We start from the raw sequence: 20050 nt of genomic DNA, 5'->3' as shown, positions 1-20050 counted from the left end.
AATTTCAGCTCCTGGGATAAATTCCACTGAAAGATGGAGGGGTCGTGGTTCAGTCATTTTCAGTCATGTCCATCTGCTTGCAACCTCATTTGGACTTTTCTTGGCAGAGAGACTGAAATGGTTTGCTATTTCCTTTTCGTTTTACAGATGAGGAAACTGAGGCAGGCAGGGTTAAGTACCTTGCCTTGGGTCCATAGCTAATCTGAGACCAGATATGAATTCAGACATGTGGTAGGCCCAGGCTCCGTCCATAAGCCACCCAGCCGCCTAAGTAGTGAATGCTTAAATCCTGCGTTTGGATTCACTCTTGGAGGAGGGAGAGGGAGAGCCATCCAGGGGCTAGCCAAGACAGTCAGTTTTGAAGGAGAAAACTGGACATCCGAGTGAGAAGAAGCTGTAGGAAGGGCCCAAAGGAGACATATCCCCTGCTTCTCCTCCTGACCTTCCCTAAAGGGTTTGAGAGGAGGAGGAGGCCTTGGAAAGGGGCCCGGAAGATATGGTGTCTCCGGGAGAGTGGAAGGATTCGCCCAGGCGAGAGCTAGGCTCATGCGTGTAATCCAGAATGGGTTATTGTTGGGGTCCCGTTCCTTCATTTTTCACATAAGGAAACTGAGGCCCGGGAAGGTCAAAGCGTTCAAACTTCAACAATGAGATGATGCGGGCCGGTTCCATCGGTCTTGAGATGGAGAGAGCCGTCTGCACCCAGAGAGGGGACTGTGGGAACTGAGAGTGGATCACAACACAGCATTCTTACTCTTTCTGTGGTTCGTTTGCATTTTGTTTTCTTTCTCATTTCTTTCCTTTTGATCTGATTTTTCTTGTGCAGCGCGCAATAACTGTGGAAATGCGTATAGAAGAACTGCACGTGTATTGGATTATTTGCTGTCCAGGGGAGAGGGAGGGGAAAATGTAGGTTTTATAACGGTGAATGTTGAAAATTATCCAGTGTATATTTTGAAAATAAAAAGCTTTAAGTCTGAGCAAAGTCACGCAGACAAAAAAGCAGGATTTGAACCGAAGTCCTCTGACTCTGAAGCCAGAGGCTCCCGGGGTCTCAGTTTCTCTTTCTGTAAAATAGGAAGTTGAATCAGAGGACAGTAATTAAAAACAGACATTTATATAGTGATTTAAGGTTTAACATATTATTACTTGCTATCTAGGTGAGGGGGAAGGGAGGGAAAGATGGAGAACACAAGGTTTTATGAGGGTGAATACTGAATATTATCTATCGATACAGTTTGAAAATAAAAATCTTTAATTAAAAAAATTTGAGCAAAGTCCCACAGACAGTGAGTGGCAAAAGCAGGATTTGAACCGAAGTCCTCTGACTCTGAAGCCGGAGGCTCCCGGGGCCTCAGTTTCCCATTTATATGTGATTTAAGGTTTGCAAAGTGCTTTCTGTATATATATCGTTGCCTTTGACCCTTGCGACAGCCTTGTGAAGGAGGAGAGTTCTCATCACAAGCATTTTTTTCAGTGTTAATATTTTATTTTTTTCATTTTTTTTCTGAGGCAGTTGGGGTGAAGTAACTTGCCGGGGGTCACACAACTAGGATCTGAGGCCGGACTGGAGCTCCTGACTTCAGGGCCAGGCCCCGTCCGTCTAGCTGCCGTAAGGGTTAATGCTTTAAAGACAGAAATGTCTGCCAGAAGGTACGGGACTTCTGCAGTAGTGGGTGGGCAGAGGGCAAACGCTTCCCGCCGCCATGGGCCACACTGACCCACAGCCCCAAATCTGCGGGTGCCGTGCCGAGCCCCCCAGCCTTGGGAGGAGTCTCCCAGCGGGTGCGGGGTCGGGGAGGGAGCTGGACATTCCAGGGTGTGGAGGGGTCACCGGCCTGAGGAGTGGCTCCGGCATGTGCTGACGCAGGGGGATTCCTGGCCCTGGGCACTGCCCCCAGAGCAGCAGGAGGAGGGAGAGAAGCGGATGCTGGACAGAGGACGATGAGCAGACGCTTGTCTCAACCTGCCTCTGCTCCTCAGCACTTCCAGGAAAAGCGGTGGGCTAGATTGGGTGATTCCGCAGACCCCCCAGAGCAGAGAGGACTTGGGGCAGCCGAGAGGCTGGAGATGGCCAAGGGAGCCCTGCGTGCCGGAATCTTCCTGCAGCTGCTGGTGGCAGGTGAGAGACCCCTGGTCTGGGACCCTTCCCCCGTCAGCCTCGGTCCGGGCCCTGGTCCGATACCTCTCTCCTCCCCGCAGCCCTGCCGCAGACCCCGCCCCAGCAGCACTTTTGGCTGCTCCCGGACAACGTCACGGTCGCCGCGGGAGAAGACGTGGTATTGAAATGTGGCGTCCGAGGCAGACAAGGCCACGTGCAGTGGGTGAAAGATGGCTTCGGGTTGGGCCCCAACCCTGAGATCCCGGGGTTCCCCAGATACCGCATGACGGGCAGCCCTGACAAAGGTGAGTTCCGTCCCGCCTCCGGGGCCAGACCGGCGGCTGTTCTGGCCTTTCCTCTTCTCCAACTGTCTCTGCCACTTGGCCGGAGGCTCTGGGGCGTCTTGCATTTCCTTCTCCAGTTCATTTTACAGATGGGGAAACTGAGGCAAGCAGAGGTAAGTGACTTGCCCGGGGTCACCCAGCTAGGACGGTCTCAGGAAGAGGAGCCTTCCTGGCTCCAGCCCCCCCACTCCGTCCCCCGCGTGCCCCAGCTGCGTCCCCACGGGCCCAGGAGTCAGCGGGGAGCCGCCCTCGCGGAGAGCAGACTGTCGGAAACCCTTCCCAGTCATTCTGGCTCCCACATCCCCCCGGGGTCTCCAAGGAGGGCCCGCGCTTCTAGAAGGTGGAGGTTCCTCTCAGGAAGGGGCCCAGAGGGCCACCCGACAGCCGCGGTGCCTGGGGTGTGGGAGCTGAGCTCACCGCCCAGCCCGGCCCATTGAGTCCTGCCCTGTACCTGGGTCTCCCCCGCAGGCGAGTTTCACCTCCACATCTCCAAGTGTGACATCACTGACGACGCAGAGTTCGAGTGTCAAGTCAGCCGGGCGGAGAGCAGCCCGGAGCTCATCTCTCCCAGAATCGCCATCACCGTGCTGGGTAGGAGGAGTCTCCCCCCCCAAGTTCTTAGCCCTCCGTGCACTCCCCCCCCAGCTGCTGGTCTCTGAGAACCCTGGGGGCAAGCAGGGGTCACCCGGGCTTTACTTGAGTCAGGGACTGGGCCGTCCAGCCTCGGGTCACTGACTTCGGCCGTGGTTCTCGCTCTCTGACCTGTGCCCCCTGAGAGCCTGGGAGAGCCCCTGGGGGCGCACACAGGGGTCACCCGGGCTTTACTTGAGTCAGGGACTCGGCCGTCCAGCCTCGGGTCACTGACTTGGGCCGTGGTTCTCGCTCTCTGGCCTGTGCCCCCATTAGTGCCTCCCACGGCGGTACACATGAGCCCAGAGGCTGGGAGCCTGGTGACCTGGGTGGCTGGCGAGGAATATTCGGTCACCTGCACCTCCGGAGAGTCTAAACCGGAAGCCAAGATCATCTTCCACCAGGGTGAGTGGGCGGAGGGCTGAAAGGGCTGTCACTCTGGGAGCGGGATTTCACTGGCCCCGTTCCAGGAGGTGCATCTGGAAGACCGTGGGGGGAGCTCTGTAGGGGATCCAGTCCTTTCCGCCTCATCTCTGACACGGCCTGGCCAAGTCCCAGACTCCCTTAAAAGAGTACGGCCCCCCCCCTTTTGTCTCCTGGGGGACCCCAGTTAGGGCCCCCACACGGGACTCCGCTGACGGAGGAGACCCCCCCATCCTGGAGGCCCCGTCGGGACCCCCTCTGGTCCATTTTTCCCATGGCTGAGATAAGTCCGCAGGAGTGACCAGAGGGAGTGCCACTCGTAGAGCGGGAGCACGGTGTCTGATGGAGCGGGTCCCTCCCCCCTCAGTGATGTCAGGCGACGATGGAGGCCTTTAAGGGCGCTGGGACAGCTCAGTGTGTGCAGGCGACCTTTGACCTGGGCATTGAAAGGTGGCCAGTCCCTGGACAGGCAGGTTTGGCCCAGAGGGTGCGAGAAAGTGCAGGGGAGACACCCGAGGAAGCCCCACTTGGCGGGAGCATAAACGGAGCCGTGGGAAGCGAAGCGCCGGGCATTCGTGGCGGACTCGATGGGAAGCTGAGGAAGCCGGACTTTCCCTCTGGGCCACGGGGCGTGGAGAGCCCCAGGCCGGGCGCCGGGACCACCGGGCCAGAGGGAAGGGCCTGAGAGCCGGAGCAGAGGAGCTTCCGGCGGGATCCCAGACTGCCTGAGCCGGCTCGGGGGTCTGGGCGCAGGGGCCAGGACGGGCTCGTGAGGGAGTGGGAGTGGGAGTGCGGAGCGGTGGCAGGGAGCAGGCGGGCTGCTCACAAGCGCTGGAAGGCAGGAAGAGCGGGCCCTTCGAGGGCAGACTACCCAGGAGGGGACCCCAGAAGCGGGACCAAAGACAGAGATAAACCTGTGGCGTCCAGGGGAAAACTAGGGCCTTCGGTCCGGGGAGAAGAGGCCCCCACTTCTGCTCTAGCGCGGTGTCTGCCTCCCTCCCGCTAACAGACAATTGGGTGGTCCCGGACGTCTTCCCCTACACAAGCCCTGGAGCCTGGGAGAAGTTCGTCACCACGGAGGCCACAGCCAGGTACGGGGGTGCCGGATCCCCGAGGACCCAAGCCCCCCCGTCTGGCTCCTGCCGGCCCACCGAGCCCCTCTCTCTGACCAGGGTGACTCCCAAGCCTTCGGACAATGGGAAACTGCTGACCTGTGAAGTGCTCCACCCCGCCATGAAGCCGTCCTTGAAATCTTCCTTCACTATGAATATTCTGTGTGAGCCGGCTCGGGGCACGGCGGGAGGGCCCCTTGGCTCTTGTTTGGGAGCCTGCGCGTCCTTGGGAAAGGGAGACCGGGAGGGCTGGCGCGGGCCCAGTGCTGGGAGTCTCCTTGCTGAGTCCCCGCGGGGCCCCTCTCCCAGTCCCCCCCGGCCCCCCTGTCATTGAGTGGCCCGGCCAGGCGGAGGGGAGAGCCAGAGCCGGACAGGACGTGGAGCTGCCCTGCGTGTCACGGGGGGGGAATCCTCTGGCCACCCTGCAGTGGCTGAAGGTGAGGTGGGGGCACGCGGAGGGTCTGGAAACCCGGGCCTCGGTCTCAGGACCCCCGCTCACCTTTTCCATGCCGTCCCAAGAACGGAAAGGTGATCTCCACGGTCTGGGAGACGGACCACAAGCAGGCCCTGGCCCGGAGCGTCCTGTCTCTGACCGTCCAGCCAGAGGATAACGGGGCTCGACTCAGCTGTGAAGCCCAGAACAGTGTGTCCCCCGAGGCTCAGCAGCACGTGATCACGCTGCACGTCACCTGTGAGGGTCCTGGGAGCTGCCCCCGCCCGTTCCGCCCCGATAGCCGCCAGCCTCACAGTCTGTCCCCCTTCTCTGCCTCCGTCCCCTCAGAGTTCCCCCAGAAGGGGGCAGAGCTTGGGGAACAAGTCCTCAGACAGAGACCCCGGGACCCCCGGCTGAGGAGGAGCAGAACCAGGTTCCTCACAACGAGGGGAGAATGTCCTCCTCCTCCATGAAAGGCTCCGCTCCATAGGCTTGAGTGCAGCCACACTCAGAGAAGGGACAGTCCTTTCCCAGAGAGACCCCAACGAGGACCCCCCTCAGAGATTGGGGGGCAGCAGACGGAGCAGACCCCCTCAGAGATTGGGGGGCAGCAGAGGGAGCAGACCCCCCTCAGAGATTGGGGGGCAGCAGAGGGAGCAGACCCCCCTCAGAGATTGGGGGGCAGCAGACGGAGCAGACCCCCTCAGAGATTGGGGGGCAGCAGAGGGAGCAGACCCCCCTCAGAGATTGGGGGGCAGCAGAGGGAGCAGACCCCCCTCAGAGATTGGGGGGGCAGCAGAGGGAGCAGACCCCCCTTAGAGATTGGGGGGCAGCAGAGGGAGCAGACCCCCCTCAGAGATTGGGGGGGGCAGCAGAGGGAGCAGACCCCCCTCAGAGATTGGGGGGCAGCAGAGGGAGCAGACCCCCCTTAGAGATTGGGGGGCAGCAGAGGGAGCAGACCCCCCCTCAGAGATTGGGGGGGGCAGCAGAGGGAGCAGACCCCCCTCAGAGATTGGGGGCAGCAGAGGGAGCAGACCCCCTCAGAGATTGGGGGGCAGCAAAGGGAGCAGACCCCCTTCAGAGATTGGGGGGGCAGCAGAGGGAGCAGACCCCCCCAGAGATTGGGGGGGCCCCAGCAGAGGGAGCGCCATGACAGGGTGACCTTGGGGGTGGCAAAGGAGCCAAGGTCTCTAGAAAGTCTGTGCCCCATGTGGGAGCCCCGGGGAAAGCCTCCCTACCCCCGCTGCCCGGCCTATCTCTGTCCGGCGCCGTCTTCACCCATCCCCGTCTCCCTCCTCCCAGTCCCCCCCAGCTCCATCATCATCCTGGGCTCCGCAAGCCTGGAAGAGAACAAGACTGCGTCCTTCTCCTGTTTCACCAAGTCCAGTAACCCGGGAGTGCTGCTGCGCTGGTGGCTGGGCTGGCAGGAGCTCGTCCCCACCGATGTGACGGTCACTGATGTGAGGATTAGGGTGGGAGCCGGGCCGCGGAGCCAGAGCTGGGCCACCCCGAGGGGGTGGGGGGAGCCCTGGAGGCCCGTGGGGGGAGGCCGTGGGGGGGGACTGTGGGGAGGCCGTGGGGGGGACTGTGGGGGGGCCGTGGGGGGAGGCCCATGGGGGGAGCCCTGTGGGGGGAGGCCGTGGGGGGGCCGTGGGGAGGCCGTGGGGGAGGCCGTGGGGGGGCTGTGGGGGGGGGCGTGGGGGAGGCCCGTGGGGGGGGCTGTGGGGGAGGCCCGTGGGGGGGGGGCGTGGGGGAGGCCCGTGGGGGGAGGCCGTGGGGGGGGCTGTGGGGGGAGGCCGTGGGGGGGGCGTGGGGGAGGCCCGTGGGGGGAGCCCTGGGGGGGAGGCCCGTGGGGGGAGGCCGTGGGGGGGGACTGTGGGGGGGCCGTGGGGGAGGCCCGTGGGGGGGCCGTGGGCCGAGGCCCACAGCGGAGGCTCCGATTCCCTCCTCAGGGCCCGCACGGGGGCCGCGTGACCATGTCCAATATCACCTACACCGGGCGAAGGGCAGACAACGGGCTGGCGCTGACCTGTGAGGCCTTCAGCGAAGCCTTTGCCAAGGAGACCCTCAAGAAGTCGGTCACACTCAATGTGAAATGTAAGTCCCCGGGGCCGAGGGAGGACACAGAGAAGCAGGTAGGGGATCACGGACGAAGCAGCCGGGCCGAGCTGGGGGGGCTGCCCCCATGGGAGAAGGAGCCTGAAGAGGGCCGGCCTGGGGCCTGGGCAGTGGGTGCGCCCCTTCGGCCCGTGTTTGTATTTCATCCTTAGGGGGCCGGGGAGTCGTGGACGTTCTTGAGCAGGAGGGAAGTGAATGGGAGAGGCCGACCGGGGATTAATGGGGAGCCGCTCCTCGTGGAGAGGGAGAGCTAGACGCGGGAGGTTGTTTCAGGGTCCAGGCTGTGCCCGAGGCCCCAAACCCCCGCGGCTCCAGGCAGGGAGGAGAGAAGGGGTAAAGGCTGCTCTCCCCTCCCCTGACCCCGCCAGATCCTATCCAAAAGCTCTGGATCGAGAGTTTCCCCAAGGGAGACATTTTCCGAGCCGGAAACCAGGTTCGGCTCCTGTGCCTAGCCATCGGGGGCAACCCGGACCCCTCCCTCTCGTGGTGCAAGGTGAGCGCCAAGACCCCGGGGCGGGGAAGGGATCCGCGGATCCCTGAAAGGCAGAGGGCAGGGAGGGGAGCGAGGAAGCGGCCGGCGTTGGGGGCTGCTGCTAAGGCGGGGGCTGGAATGAGGTTCTGGAAATCGCTGGGGACCCCGAGTCTTTTCCGAAGTGTCGGGGAGCTGGCTGCTTAAAGGGGGATCTGAACTCAGAGCAGCTCCGGAAGAAGGGGGGGAGGGGAATGGGAATTCCCACGGGGTCCCGGGGGGAGGGGCGGGAGGGAAACCTTAGCGGGGTTCTGGGCTCGCGCTGGGACAGGATAAGAAGCCGGTGGTGGAGACCAAGTCGGGCGCGGAGCCGAGGCCCAGGAGCGCGGTGGAGAAGTCGGGGAACACCCTGTCCAGGGAGCTGATCCTGAGGCTGGACCCCAGTGACAACCAGGCCGTCTACACCTGCAGGACCACTTCCAACTGCAAGGTCACCAGCGACCAGGCTTCGGCCTCCACCTCGTTCCGCGTGCAGTGTGAGACGTCACCCTGGGAGGCCCAAACGAGGGGTCCTGGGGGGCTCGGGGGGAGCTCAGGAAACCCTCCCTGGGGAAAGGGCGAGGTCCTGGCTGAAAGTTTCTGGAAAACTATCATCTGCGGAAACGCTGACCACCCGGCCCCCGTTATTGCAGTCCCTCCCATCAACGTGACTATTTCGGCCAACGCCTCCGTCCTGCGGCCCGGAGACGCTGTGAACCTCACTTGTGTCAGCCTCAGCAGTAACCCCCCCGTCAACCTGTCCTGGGAAAAGGAAGGGCTCAGGTGAGAGGGGCTCCCCCAGCCCCTGACCCCCCCAGGCGGAGTCACGGCCCTGCCGCTCACAGAGCCCCTCCTGCCCCTCCTTCCAGGCTCCCAGGAGTGGCCTTCAGGTACAGGCCCGCGCGGTTCAGGGGCTCAGAGGCCTCCGGGAGCGTCTTGCTTCAGGTCTCTTCCCAGGACCACGGGGACCCGGTGACGTGCAGGGCTAACAGCCCCGAGCTCCAGGAGACCGTGAGCGCCTTCTATCGGCTACACGTGCTTTGTGCGTGCTCCCTGGGGGGCGGGGCTGGGGGGCGTCACCCAGTGTCCCGTCTGTAACTGCCCCGGGCCTCGGACCCCCGGACACCGGGCCGGCCGGCCCGACGCTCCGTCCTCCGCCCCGGCCCTGGCTCCACACGGGCCCCCTAACCGCCTTCCTCGTCCTCCCAGACCCCCCCAAGTTCCTGGCCGATCAGGTGCTCAGGGTGGAAGCCCAGGAACACGGGAGCGCGCTGCTCCCCATTTCTGTGTCTGCCAACCCGGCCCCCGAGTTTTTCAACTGGAGTTACCAGGGCAGCAAACTGAGTCCAGGTACAGAGGTGGGGGCGGAGGGCCCCAGGGGCTCGGGGGGGGGGGGGGGACAAGCTCGTGACCGCTTCCCTTCCAGACGGGGGTCCCAGGTACCGCATCCTGCCTGGAGGGGCCCTCAAACTGTGGAACCTGACGAGGGGAGACGGCGGGGAGTACCGGCTGCTCTGCCAGAACGCAGAGGGCGTCGGCGAGGCGAGGGTCAGGCTGGACATCCACTGTGAGTGAGCTGCCCTCGTCCGAGAGCGCCCGGTCTCTCTCCCAGCGCCCGGCCTGAGCCCTCGCCCTCTCTCCCCTGCCAGACGCCCCCACTATCCGGAGCCTCCCGGAGGTCACCGAGGTGGACGTGGGGGGATCGGCCGAGATTCTCTGCGGGGCTGACGCCAGCCCTGTCCTTCCCGACATGTTTCAGTGGGAGAAGCTGGTGAGCCCGGCCCGGCCTTCCCCGGCCCTGCCCCAGCCCCGCTCTCCCACTCCTTCCCTTCCCTCCCGGCTGGGCCCGCCCTCCTGGCCTGCCACCCTCCACACCGGACTTCCACAGCTCCAAGAAAGACTCTCCTTGACCCCAATACTGGCAGGGATTTTAGTCAAACCACCTTCCCGGTGGCAGGGCTTTCCTGGGATGGTCCAAACATTGGTAGCAGTAGGGGAGGGCAGAGGGGGCGGGGGGGGGGCAGCTCGGGCTTGGGCGGCCGGACGCAGGATCGGCTCTGGGTTTCTCACCGCCGGGGAAGATGGATCTCTAACCCCCGTGGGTGTGCCCCTGAAGGGAGAGGAAGAACAAGACCTGGAGAACATGGAACAGCTATCCCAGGGGCTGACGGGCCGCCTGCAGATCCATAAGGCTACTCTGGAGCAGGCTGGGCCATACCAATGCACAGTGGACAACGGGATCCCTCCCCCCGCCAGGAGGGTCTCTCGGCTTGTTGTGAGATGTAGGTAAAAGACCCCCCAAAATAGGGGAACCCCAGCGTGGGCTCCTCCCACTCAGTTCTTCTTGCCCCCAAATCTCCCCCAGGCCCTTAAACTTGATGCCCCGCCCCGGCCCGCAGAAGTCCCTCACCGGGACCCCTTGAAGTCTGGAACAGCAGCTCTGCCCCAGAATTCCCTGGGCCGCAAAACTTCCCTCACGCTCCCTCCTCGCCGTCTCCCTCCAGTTGCTCCTGAGGTGGAATACCCTCAGCCCCTCACTAAGGTGGCTGCCGCGGGGGACCGGTCCAGCTCAGCCACGTTACACTGCCGGGCCCGAGGTGTCCCCAACGTTGCCTTCACCTGGGCCAAGAATGGGGTTCCTCTGGACCTCCAGGACCCCAGGTCGGCCCCCGCCTGACTCCTCCCGCCTTCCCGCGCCTCCTCCCGCTCCCGGGCCCTTCCACCCGGCTCCTCGCACCCAGCTCCTAACCCCGCGCCTCCTCCCGCTCCCGGGCCCTTCCACCCGGCTCCTCGCACCCAGCTCCTAACCCCGCGCCTCCTCCCGCTCCCGGGCCCTTCCACCTGGCTCCTCGCACCCAGCTCCTAACCTGCGCCTCCTCCCGCTCCCTGGCCCTTCCACCTGGCTCCTCGCACCCAGCTCCTAACCCGCGCCTCCTCCCGCTCCCTGGCCCTTCCACCCGGCTCCTCGCACCCAGCTCCTAACCCCGCGCCTCCTCCCGCTCCCTGCCCTTCCACCCGGCTCCTCGCACCCAGCTCCTAACCCCGCGCCTCCTCCCGCTCCCTGGCCCTTCCACCTGGCTCCTCGCACCCAGCTCCTAACCTGCGCCTCCTCCCGCTCCCTGGCCCTTCCACCTGGCTCCTCGCACCCAGCTCCTAGCCCGCGCCTCCTCCCGCTCCCTGGCCCTTCCACCCGGCTCCTCGCACCCAGCTCCTAACCTGCGCCTCCTCCCGCTCCCTGGCCCTTCCACCCGGCTCCTCGCACCCAGCTCCTAACCCCGCGCCTCCTCCCGCTCCCGGGCCCTTCCACCCGGCTCCTCGCACCCAGCTCCTAACCCTCCCGGGCCCTTCCACCTGGCTCCTCGCACCCAGCTCCTAACCCCGCGCCTCCTCCCGCTCCCGATGCTGTTTCCCACAAGTCCCGGCCGACCACACTGACCACACCACTTGTCCCAAACGCTCCCCCCTCCCCCACCGCCAGCACCACATGCCCTGATCTCAGCCCCCATCCCCCGACTCCCCCCCACTCCTCACTTTCTCCCAGATACACGGAACACACGTATCACGAGGGCTCGATCCACAGCAGCGTGCTCACCATCGCCAACATCACAGCTGCCCACGACTACGCCCTCTTCACCTGCACGGCCACCAACAACCTGGGCACCGACCACACGGACATCCAGATCGTCAGCATTAGTATGGCTTGGGGAGCAGCGGGGCCGGCAGAGCCTCTGGGGGGGCCGGGGGACCCCGAGAGATCCCGGGGCGTCACATGCATAAAAATGTCCCAGACCCCCAGATTACACAAACACTTTCCAGCAAACTAGGAGAATTCAAGGCTCTCTGTGGCCCCTTCAGAAAAGCAAGAAGTAACTGTTTATTTATTTTTGGCAAAGCAACTGAGGTTAAGTGACCCATTGAAGAGTTACTCACCTAGGAAGTGTTAAGGGTAGGGGGATGGATTTGAACTCAGGCCTTCCCGCCTCCAGAGCTGGTGGGCCATCCACTGTGCCACCTCGCTGCCCCTCAGGGACCTCAAAAAGGAGCAATTCCCACTCCTCCCACCTCGTCCCTCTTTTGGTTTGCTGCTTTCACATGTGGAGGACCTGCATGGGTCCAGGGCCCGGACTGGCGGGCGCTCAGGGAGAGTTCCCTTCCCTCTCTGCAGGTCGCCCGGACCCTCCGACACGCCTAAGGGTCACGAACATCACCCACCACTCCGTGGGCTTGGAATGGAAAGCGGGCTTCGATGGGGGCCTGCAGCAGAGATTCCGCGTCAGGTGGGGCCTTGGCTGCGAGGGCGGGGATCGGGGCGGGAGCAGGCGGAGCTGAGTGGCCGCTCCTCTGCCACCCTCTGACCCCGCAGGTACGAGGCGCCGGAGACCCCGGGGCACCTGTACGTGGACGTCTCCCCTCCTCAAGCCACTGCCTTCACTGTGGGCGGTCTTCGGCCTTTCACCCTGTATCACTTCTCTCTGCTGGCCACCAACGCTCTGGGGGACAGCGACCTGGCCGATCGAGGCATCCGGCTCCCGGTGACCACCCTAGGTGTCTGGGGGAAGGGGCAGGGAAATTTAGGGAGTCCTTGGGAAGAGCAGGAACTGTAGCTCTCTTGCCTTGGGCCTCGGGGCCCGGGCACCCAGGGAAGGGCAACCAAGACGGAGGAGCGGTGACCAACACGGAGAATCGGCCAAGACCCGGCCTGGTGGAGGATGGGGAGACGTTAGCGCGGTCCCCCACGGTTAAGGACTGCCAAGTGGAAGAGCGACTTCCTGCTTGGCTCCAGAGGGAGTGGATCGAGGTGTGGGTTAATGCTGGGAAGGTCTCAGCGTCCCCGACGGAAAGGACTCAGAAGCCACCGTCTCCACAGCCCTGGCTCTTCCCAGCAGAGACGGCTTGTATTTATCAGCCGGGCTGGATGTCTCTGAGATCTCCTCCATCCCTGAATGAAGAGAGGGAAGGAAGGAGGAGATGAGGGTGGACCCCGAGAGAACACCCGCATTCTGGCTCCCCAAGGCCCCGGGGGGAGGAATAGGAAGCCCCGGCGGTGCTCTGAAGTCTAGGAAAGAAAGAAGGGGTGGGGAAGTTGGCCATCCGCTCTGCTTTAGCGATTAATAGGAATTGTGGCAGACTCCACTCAGAGAATCTTCACCGAGGTTTGGCTGGGAGAGGGAAACCGTGGTCAGCCAGGTGACAAGGGCATCCTGCTATCTCGGAGCCAATCCATTTTCTTTTTCTAGGCCTTGAAGACTCATCCGAGAAGACGGAAGACCAGATCCCTATAGAATCTGGTGAGGTCTTCCCGGAGCCCATCTCCATTATTCCTCTACTAGGAAAGAAGTGTGTCTTACTATCCCCGCCTACTTTTCCAAAGCCCTCCTGCTCCCTCCATAAGGCCCCGTCCACATCCCTTTAGTTTCCTGACACCTGGACCTGTCAGCTCAGCTTCCTTTCCTTCTCTCCTTTCTTACCCTTTCAGAAGCCCTTCCACACTCTTCTTTCCTGCTCCACCCAGTTCAGTTCATCATACAGTACAATGCCTTCTCGGTACCCAATTCTGAACAAGGCACCGGGAGAAAAACAGAGAGTGGCGAGCTAGGGCTCTGGCTTTTAGATACCATCCCGTCCTGTTGCAAAGATAAGATTTATAGGTACATGAAGTGATCTGCAAGTACTACAAAATAATGTGCACTGTAATCCAATGTTAAAGGAAATCTGCACGTTAGAGAGACGGGCCCTGGGCTGGAATCGGGAGCCTGGAGTTCAAATCGGGTCTCTGATATTTATTAGCCGTGTGACTCCGAGCAAGCCATTTCACCTCCGTTTTCCTCGTTTCCTCCTCCGTTTCATGGAGACAATAATAGCATCTAGCCGCCGGGATTGCTGTGAGGATAAAGGGAGATGTTTGTAATGCACTTTGCAATCGTTAAATAGTTATACAGAATGCTAGTTATTATTATTACATTACGTTATTGTTAAATTATTACATTATTACATTACATATTACATTATTATTACATATTACCAGTCATCACTACTACTGCTCTTAAATGTTTGGGGCAGTCGTGAAAGAAGTGAGCCTTGAGCTGGGCTTTGGAAACTCATTGATATTTGCCTAGATGAGGGCATTTCAGGAACAAGGAAGAGGTGTGTGCTGGGCATGATGGGAGATGGGATTAGAGAGGAGGGCCCAATCAGGAAGGGCTTTGACCGTCCAGGAGAGGTACCCGTGGTCCTGCTTGCAGCGGGAGTCATTGCATATTTCTGATCAGCGACAAAGGACTATCACAGATTTAGCCCTGGACAGGACTTCCTGGCTCATCAAGCCTAATTCTTCCAGTTTCCAGTTTAGGGAACTAAGGTTTCAGAGGCTAAATCAGGGGTTCTCACACTAGGGCCCGTGGGCCAGATGCGGCCACTGAGGAGGTTTATGCGACCCTTCGGGTTATGGCAAATGGGCTGAGGGGCAGAGACGGAGTGGGAGCTTTTGTTTACTCTAGTCCGGCCTACAACAGTCTGAGGGACAGGGAACTGGCCCCTATTTAAAGAGTGTGAGGACCGCTGGCCGCTAAATGATTTGCTCCGGGTCACACGGACGGCATGGCTGGAATTTGAACTCGGTTATCTGAGGACAGATCCAGCCCTCTCGGCAGTAAGGCCTTTGCAGATAAATATTCTGGCCTCCTCACTGCTCCTTGGACAAACAATCCATCACTTCACTGGACGCCTTTTCAACGGGGACACTTTCTCCTAGCTTCCTTAAAGCAGACAGCTCAAATCTCGCCTCTTGGGGGTCCTCAACCCCACTTCTGCTCCCCCCGGAGCCGGGGCCTTCCCTCTGACGCACCTCTCATCTGGCCTGCCTCTATACCTTGTGTGTACACGGTGGTTTTAACACTTAGACTGTGAGCACATTGAGGGATGTTTTTTGCCTTTGTAACTCCAGTAGCTCAGCGCTGAATCAGTGCTTGTAGATGGACTAACACTCCATGGTGACTGGATGCAAATAAATTAAGACTGAATTAAATATCAATGTACAGGATATAATAGTGAGAGAAAACCTCCATTTGGGAGGCAAATAAATTAAGACTGAATTAAATATCAATGCTGCATAGGATACGTGCTCTTGGAGGCAGAAACGTCGTGGGCTTTCCTCAGAGGGTAAGGACATCCTGCCAAGGGACAAAAGGAGGAGAGAAGGATGTGGGCGATGGTCCTCTGTATGCAAAGGGAAGAGCCTGCCTGATTTCCCAGCACCCTTCGGGACCCCCCCAGATGGGCTGGCCTTAACTGCTTTACTCTCATTCTGCCCTCAGGAACCAAGAGGAAAAGTCAGAGGAAGGGTGAGGAGGGAGGACTGATGGGAGGAGGAGGTGGGGAGGAGGTGGGGAGGAAGCAGGAGACGTAGCTCTGGTCTCTGTGGAGAGATGATGGGCAGACTCCTCTGTCCCCGTGGCAGGTCAGAGTCGAGAACGGGAAATGAGTATGAAGAGAGCCGATGGAGTGGCCGGCACACCCCAAGCACCACGGTGAGAATTCGGGCTGGAGAGGAGAGTTCCGAGGAGCTGGGTCCTTGACTTTGATAGTAACAGCTGCTATCTATAGAGAGCGTCAAGGTTGATGAAGCACTTAAAAGTATGATCTTGTTTGATCACCACAACAACTCAGAGAGGTGGATGCTATCATTTTCCTTTTTTACATAGGGGGAAACTGAGGCTAAATATCTGAGACCAGATTTTAACTCCAGATTCCTGATTCCAGTCCAGGGCTCACTTAACTGCAGCCATTTGGCTATCTAAAATATAGATTTAGGGGCAGCTAGGTGGCGCAGTGGATAGAGCACCAGCCCTGGAGTCAGGAGGACCTGAGTTCAAATTTGACCTTAGACATGTAACACCTCCTGGCTGTGTGACCCTGGGCAAGTCACTTAACCCCAATTGCCTCAGCAAAAAATAAAAAAATTTAAATAAATAAATAAATATATATATATATATATATAGAGAGAGAGAGAGAGAGAGAGACAGAGAGAGAGAGAGAGAGAGAGAGAGAGAGAGAGAGAGAGAGAGAGAGAGAGAGAGACAGAGACAGAGAGAGACAGAGAGAGACAGAGAGAGAGACAGAGAGAGAGACAGAGAGAGAGAGAGAGAAAGAGAGAGAGAGACAGAGACAGAGACAGACATACAGAGACAGAGAGAGAGACAGAGAGACAGAGAGAGAGAGGAGAGGAGAGAGAGAGAGAGAGAGAGGAGAGAGAGAGAGAGAGAGAGACAGAGAGACAGAGAGAGAGAGACAGAGACAGAGAGAGAGAGAGGAGAGAGAGAGACAGAGAGAGAGAGAGAGAGAGAGAGAGAGAGAGAGAGAGAGAGAGAGAGAGAGAGAGAGAAAGAGAGAGAGAGAGAGAGAGAGAGAGAGAGAGAGAGAGAGAGAGAGGAAGAGAGAGAGAGAGACAGAGACAGAGAGAGAGAGAGGGAGAGAGGAGAGACAGAGAGAGAGAGAGAGAGAGAGGAGAGAGAGAGACAGAGAGAGAGAGAGAGAGAGAGGAGAGAGAGAGACAGAGAGAGAGAGAGAGAGAGAGAAAGAGACACAGAGAGAGAGAGAGGGAGAGAGAGAGAGAGAGATTTCATTTAACATTGGATGATAATGCACATTGTTTTGCAGTACTTACAAATTATTTCATATACCTATAAATAAATCTTCTCAACAGGACAGTAAGGTATCAAACGGAATGACTTGCTCAGGGTCACACAGCTGGAACGTATCTGAGGCAAGATTAGAATTCTGGTCTTCTGAGGCCGGAGCTAGCCCTTTTTCCCGAACCCCAGCGGCCTCTATGATTTGAACAGGTTTAGGCCCCTGTGCTCTTGAATATTTTCCCCTATCCTTGTGTCCCTGTGCCTGGAATTCTATTATTGGGGGTAAAGTTCTCTGTGCTAGCCCTTCTTTTATAAAGCAAATAGTTAAGCCCTGAGACAAGACTTTCCAGGGCTGAATTTTCGGGGCCTTTTTCTGGACAGGAATAAGGATTAAGGGGGTGGGGGATGAGAGGGGAAAATGCTGGGCCTTGCTTCACACATTCAGGTGGCTGAACTGAAGTGGGAGTGGGAGGGGGAAGGGGTTCTCCAGGTCCCCAGTACATGTGGAGAGGAAAGGGAGCTTTCTTTCAGACTCCCTAGTTCTGGCTATGGATGATGAGTGATTTGAGGGTTTTTTGGGGGGCGGACAGGAGAGCTCAGCAGAGATGGAACCCTATTACCATTCTATGAAGGACTTCAGCCCCCAGCTTCCCCCAACACCTGAAGAGGAACCTCAATATCGAGGTAAAGTTAGCCCCCAACTCCTCCCCCTAAGCTTTAGAGATGAAATACCCTTCTGGGTCAAGGCTTCCTAAGCAGCCGACTTCCCTGACTTCTGCCATTCTTGCAGGCTTTTGGGGTCATGACTATGAGGAGGTGGCAGGCCCCGGGCCTGTTTATGATGAAGTTGAAAGGCTGTACCCCGTGTCTGGTGCCTGGGAAGCTCCCTACCAAGGAGCCCAAATGGTGAGGATGCTAAGAGCCCCACTGTGGCCTCGGCTTCTCTGCCAGCCCAAGCTCACTCCAGTGCATCTTGTCCTCGTGCTGCTCCCCCCATGCCATTACCCATTTCTCCTTTCTCTTTTCTCTCTATTTCCCAGGGAACTTATCAGTACGGAGAATGGCCCGGGGGAGCACATGGGGAGCCCGGAAGGATTTATGACCTGGTGTCTGAGGACCTGCCTGGGGCAGGGGACGACTACCTGCCCTTCCACCTCCGAGGGGAGTTGGTCTAAGGCCCCAGAACTTAGAGCTCTTAGGGCTGTCCTCCAATTGACTCTCAAGATAGGGATCGATGCTTCCGGCCAATAGGTGTGTCTGGAACAGCCCATGGTCCTGCCACTTTGCAAACTGGCTAAGCTTGTCCAATAAATAAAGTATACCAGGATATGGCACCGTGAGATTTCCTAAGCAATCGGAGAGGGAAGGCGAACCCTCACAGAGGTGAGGGGGTGCTCCCTGGTTTCTCTGATCCCGCTCCAATCCCCTAAACCAGAATCAGGGCGCCAGAGTACAGCTTCCTCGGCCATCTGACATCTCCCAAAGGGAGGGGTCTCCTGCTGAGCTTGAGCACCATCTTAGCTTGGTGCCCACCTGAAGCTGCATTTTCCCTCCCAGAAAAAACCTGGCCACCCCTAGAGAGTTTGCCATCTCTCTTCCCGTACAGGATGCTCCTCCTGAACACCCCTTCCCCCTCAGCCCAGGCCCCCAACAACAGTTTTTTTGCCCCCATCACCCCCATTCTAGAGTGTTTGCCATCTCTCTTCCAGTCCAGGATGCTCCTCCTGAGCACCCCTTCCCCCTCAGCCCAGGCCCCCAACAACAGTATTTTTGCCCCCATCACCCTCATTCTACCAGACTAGAAGCTTGGAGCCACTTGGAGTGATTCCCTCTTTTCTCTACTTCCTGCTACTGCAGGGGGGTCCTAGAAGGCCTCCCTACTTTAGGTGTAATAAGCAGAGGCAGGGAGCCTGAATTCAAATCCGGATTCTGGCACGTGGCAGTTGTGACACTTACTAGCTGTATGATGCTCTATCAAGTGGGAAAGATAAGGGTCATGTCCCAGGGGTATTTTGAGTATCAAATGTGCTCATTTAAGATGCTACATGAATGGGGAGAATAAGGACTTGTGACTTCACTAGAAGCAGCTAGGGGGCGTCCTGCACTGAGTGCCAGGAAGATTCATCTTCATGAGTTCAAATCCAGCTGTGTGATGTTGAGCAAGTCACTCTACCCTGTTTGCCTCAGTTTCCTCATCTGTAAAATGAGCTGGAGAAGGAAATGGGACATTACCCCAGGATCCTCAACACTGAGTGAAAAACGACTTAATGACAACCTGATTTCATTGGTACAAAAATACCCTCCGCCAATACAGGTCAATACCATCCCAACAACTTATAGTCTTAATGCCAATAATAATACTAAAGACAGTTAGCATTTATAAAGTGCTTTAAGTGTTGCCAAATATTTCAGAAATATTATGTATTTTTTTATCCTCACCACAGCCCTGGGAGGTAGACGATGCTATATTTTACATTTTATAGATGAGGAAACTGAATCAGACATGATATGAAATCTATAATATTCTGCCTGAATCTCAAAGCCCTCCACAAATTCAACCAATATTTTCGGAATATATTCTATTGATAAAGCATAATTGAGAATACAAAGATGAGTAAAGCATAACCTGTCATTAGAATTTATAAACTAATGGAAAAGAGATGAAAAGGATGAAAATCACTATCCTTTCTCTTATCCGTGCCTCCAGCAAAAGGCCAAAGAACCGTGGCCCATATTCCTTCATCCCAGAATTCCCTCTTTTTCTACTCCATCCATCCATCCATCCACTAACTCACATGACCAGTCCTCCTTATGTACAAATGATCAGGAGATTTCCTGCCTAACTTCCATCCTTCAGAGGGAGGAAAAATGAAGCAGAACCGCCCCGCTCCTACTGTACTTTTCTCCAGTCTTCTCCAAGGCCCTTTGGGACGAGGATCTGCACCCTCCACTCAGTGACGAACATTCTCCCTCCTGTCGTAGCAATCATCCTGGCTGATTCTGAATTTCTACAGATCGTCATCCAATCCCATTTTCCATCCCCCTTATTCTTTATTCCCATCTCAATCATCCCACTCCAAAATTTCAACTAAACGCCACCCAACCCTTTCACCGTGTGCTGTGGAATGGCCGTTCCATGGGCAACAGACGTCTCTTAATCTTAATCTTTTTTTTCTCTGACTCCATCTATCTACTACCCATTACTGAAACCTGGCTTCCCTCTGACGACAAAGCCCCTCTGGCTTTCCTTTCCAGTCCTGGCTGTCCCTTCACTAGGTTCAAGGGGGAAGGGACTGGTCAAGTCCCTTCTGTTTAAGGGGATGGGGTTACAATACACCTTGTTCTCCATTGCTGCTTCCAAGTTCTCCCTTTTTCTCTCTATCATTTAGGAACTTCTCTTCTTTTGAGATTCATGCTCTTCATTTCCACCAGCCAATCAAAATCCTGATACCTGCTCTACAGACCCCGAGGCCATTCCACTTCCTTCCATGAGTTCAGTTCCTGGCTCGAATTTTTTCTCTTCTCCCCAACTTAACATACATTCTGTCTCTCCTCACACACCCTAACAGTTCACTCCTCAATGCCCTCATTTCCCATGAGCTCCTTCTCCACTCTACTCCAGTTACACACAAAGATGATACCACTGATCTTTCTACCACTCACAAATGTACCACCTCCACGTTTAAGAATTCTGGACTCCCCTTCGCTTACTATAATCTATTAGTTTTTCATCTCCTGCGGTGCCTTATTT

At 58.0% G+C, this 20050-nt stretch overlaps 1 protein-coding gene across 1 annotated transcript; it reads left to right on the top strand.

Moving 5' to 3' along the window:
• The first annotated feature begins 1860 nt into the window (after nucleotides 1–1860).
• Nucleotides 1861–17626, top strand: NPHS1 (NPHS1 adhesion molecule, nephrin). The gene is made up of 28 exons (XM_074302582.1): nucleotides 1861–2122; nucleotides 2203–2406; nucleotides 2914–3036; nucleotides 3352–3480; nucleotides 4508–4589; nucleotides 4671–4774; nucleotides 4920–5047; nucleotides 5130–5301; nucleotides 6346–6503; nucleotides 6996–7140; nucleotides 7530–7654; nucleotides 7962–8166; nucleotides 8323–8452; nucleotides 8539–8711; nucleotides 8879–9019; nucleotides 9096–9236; nucleotides 9319–9440; nucleotides 9786–9951; nucleotides 10174–10330; nucleotides 11211–11362; nucleotides 11835–11946; nucleotides 12033–12214; nucleotides 12907–13061; nucleotides 14981–15009; nucleotides 15126–15195; nucleotides 16890–16983; nucleotides 17090–17205; nucleotides 17340–17626. Exons 1-28 carry the CDS (start codon nucleotides 1945–1947, stop codon nucleotides 17472–17474), a joined length of 3828 nt encoding a protein of 1275 aa, XP_074158683.1. The 5' UTR covers nucleotides 1861–1944; the 3' UTR covers nucleotides 17475–17626.
• The last annotated feature ends 2424 nt before the right edge of the window (nucleotides 17627–20050 follow it).

Source organism: Sminthopsis crassicaudata, chromosome 3 (genome assembly GCF_048593235.1).
Source record: "Sminthopsis crassicaudata isolate SCR6 chromosome 3, ASM4859323v1, whole genome shotgun sequence".
Taxonomy (NCBI): domain Eukaryota; kingdom Metazoa; phylum Chordata; class Mammalia; order Dasyuromorphia; family Dasyuridae; genus Sminthopsis; species Sminthopsis crassicaudata.
This window is presented reverse-complemented; position numbering and strand designations above follow the sequence as displayed.

What these genes read in the sequence shown, in the direction of transcription:
- NPHS1 (XM_074302582.1), top strand. Translation starts at nt 1,945, where the DNA reads ATGAGCAGACGCTTGTCTCAACCTGCCTCTGCTCCTCAGCACTTCCAG. An exon ending in GGGCAGCAAACTGAGTCCAG is followed by an intron (nt 9,020 to 9,095) that starts GTACAGAGGTGG and finishes CTTCCCTTCCAG; the next exon opens with ACGGGGGTCCCAGGTACCGC. An exon ending in CCTACCAAGGAGCCCAAATG is followed by an intron (nt 17,206 to 17,339) that starts GTGAGGATGCTA and finishes TCTATTTCCCAG; the next exon opens with GGAACTTATCAGTACGGAGA.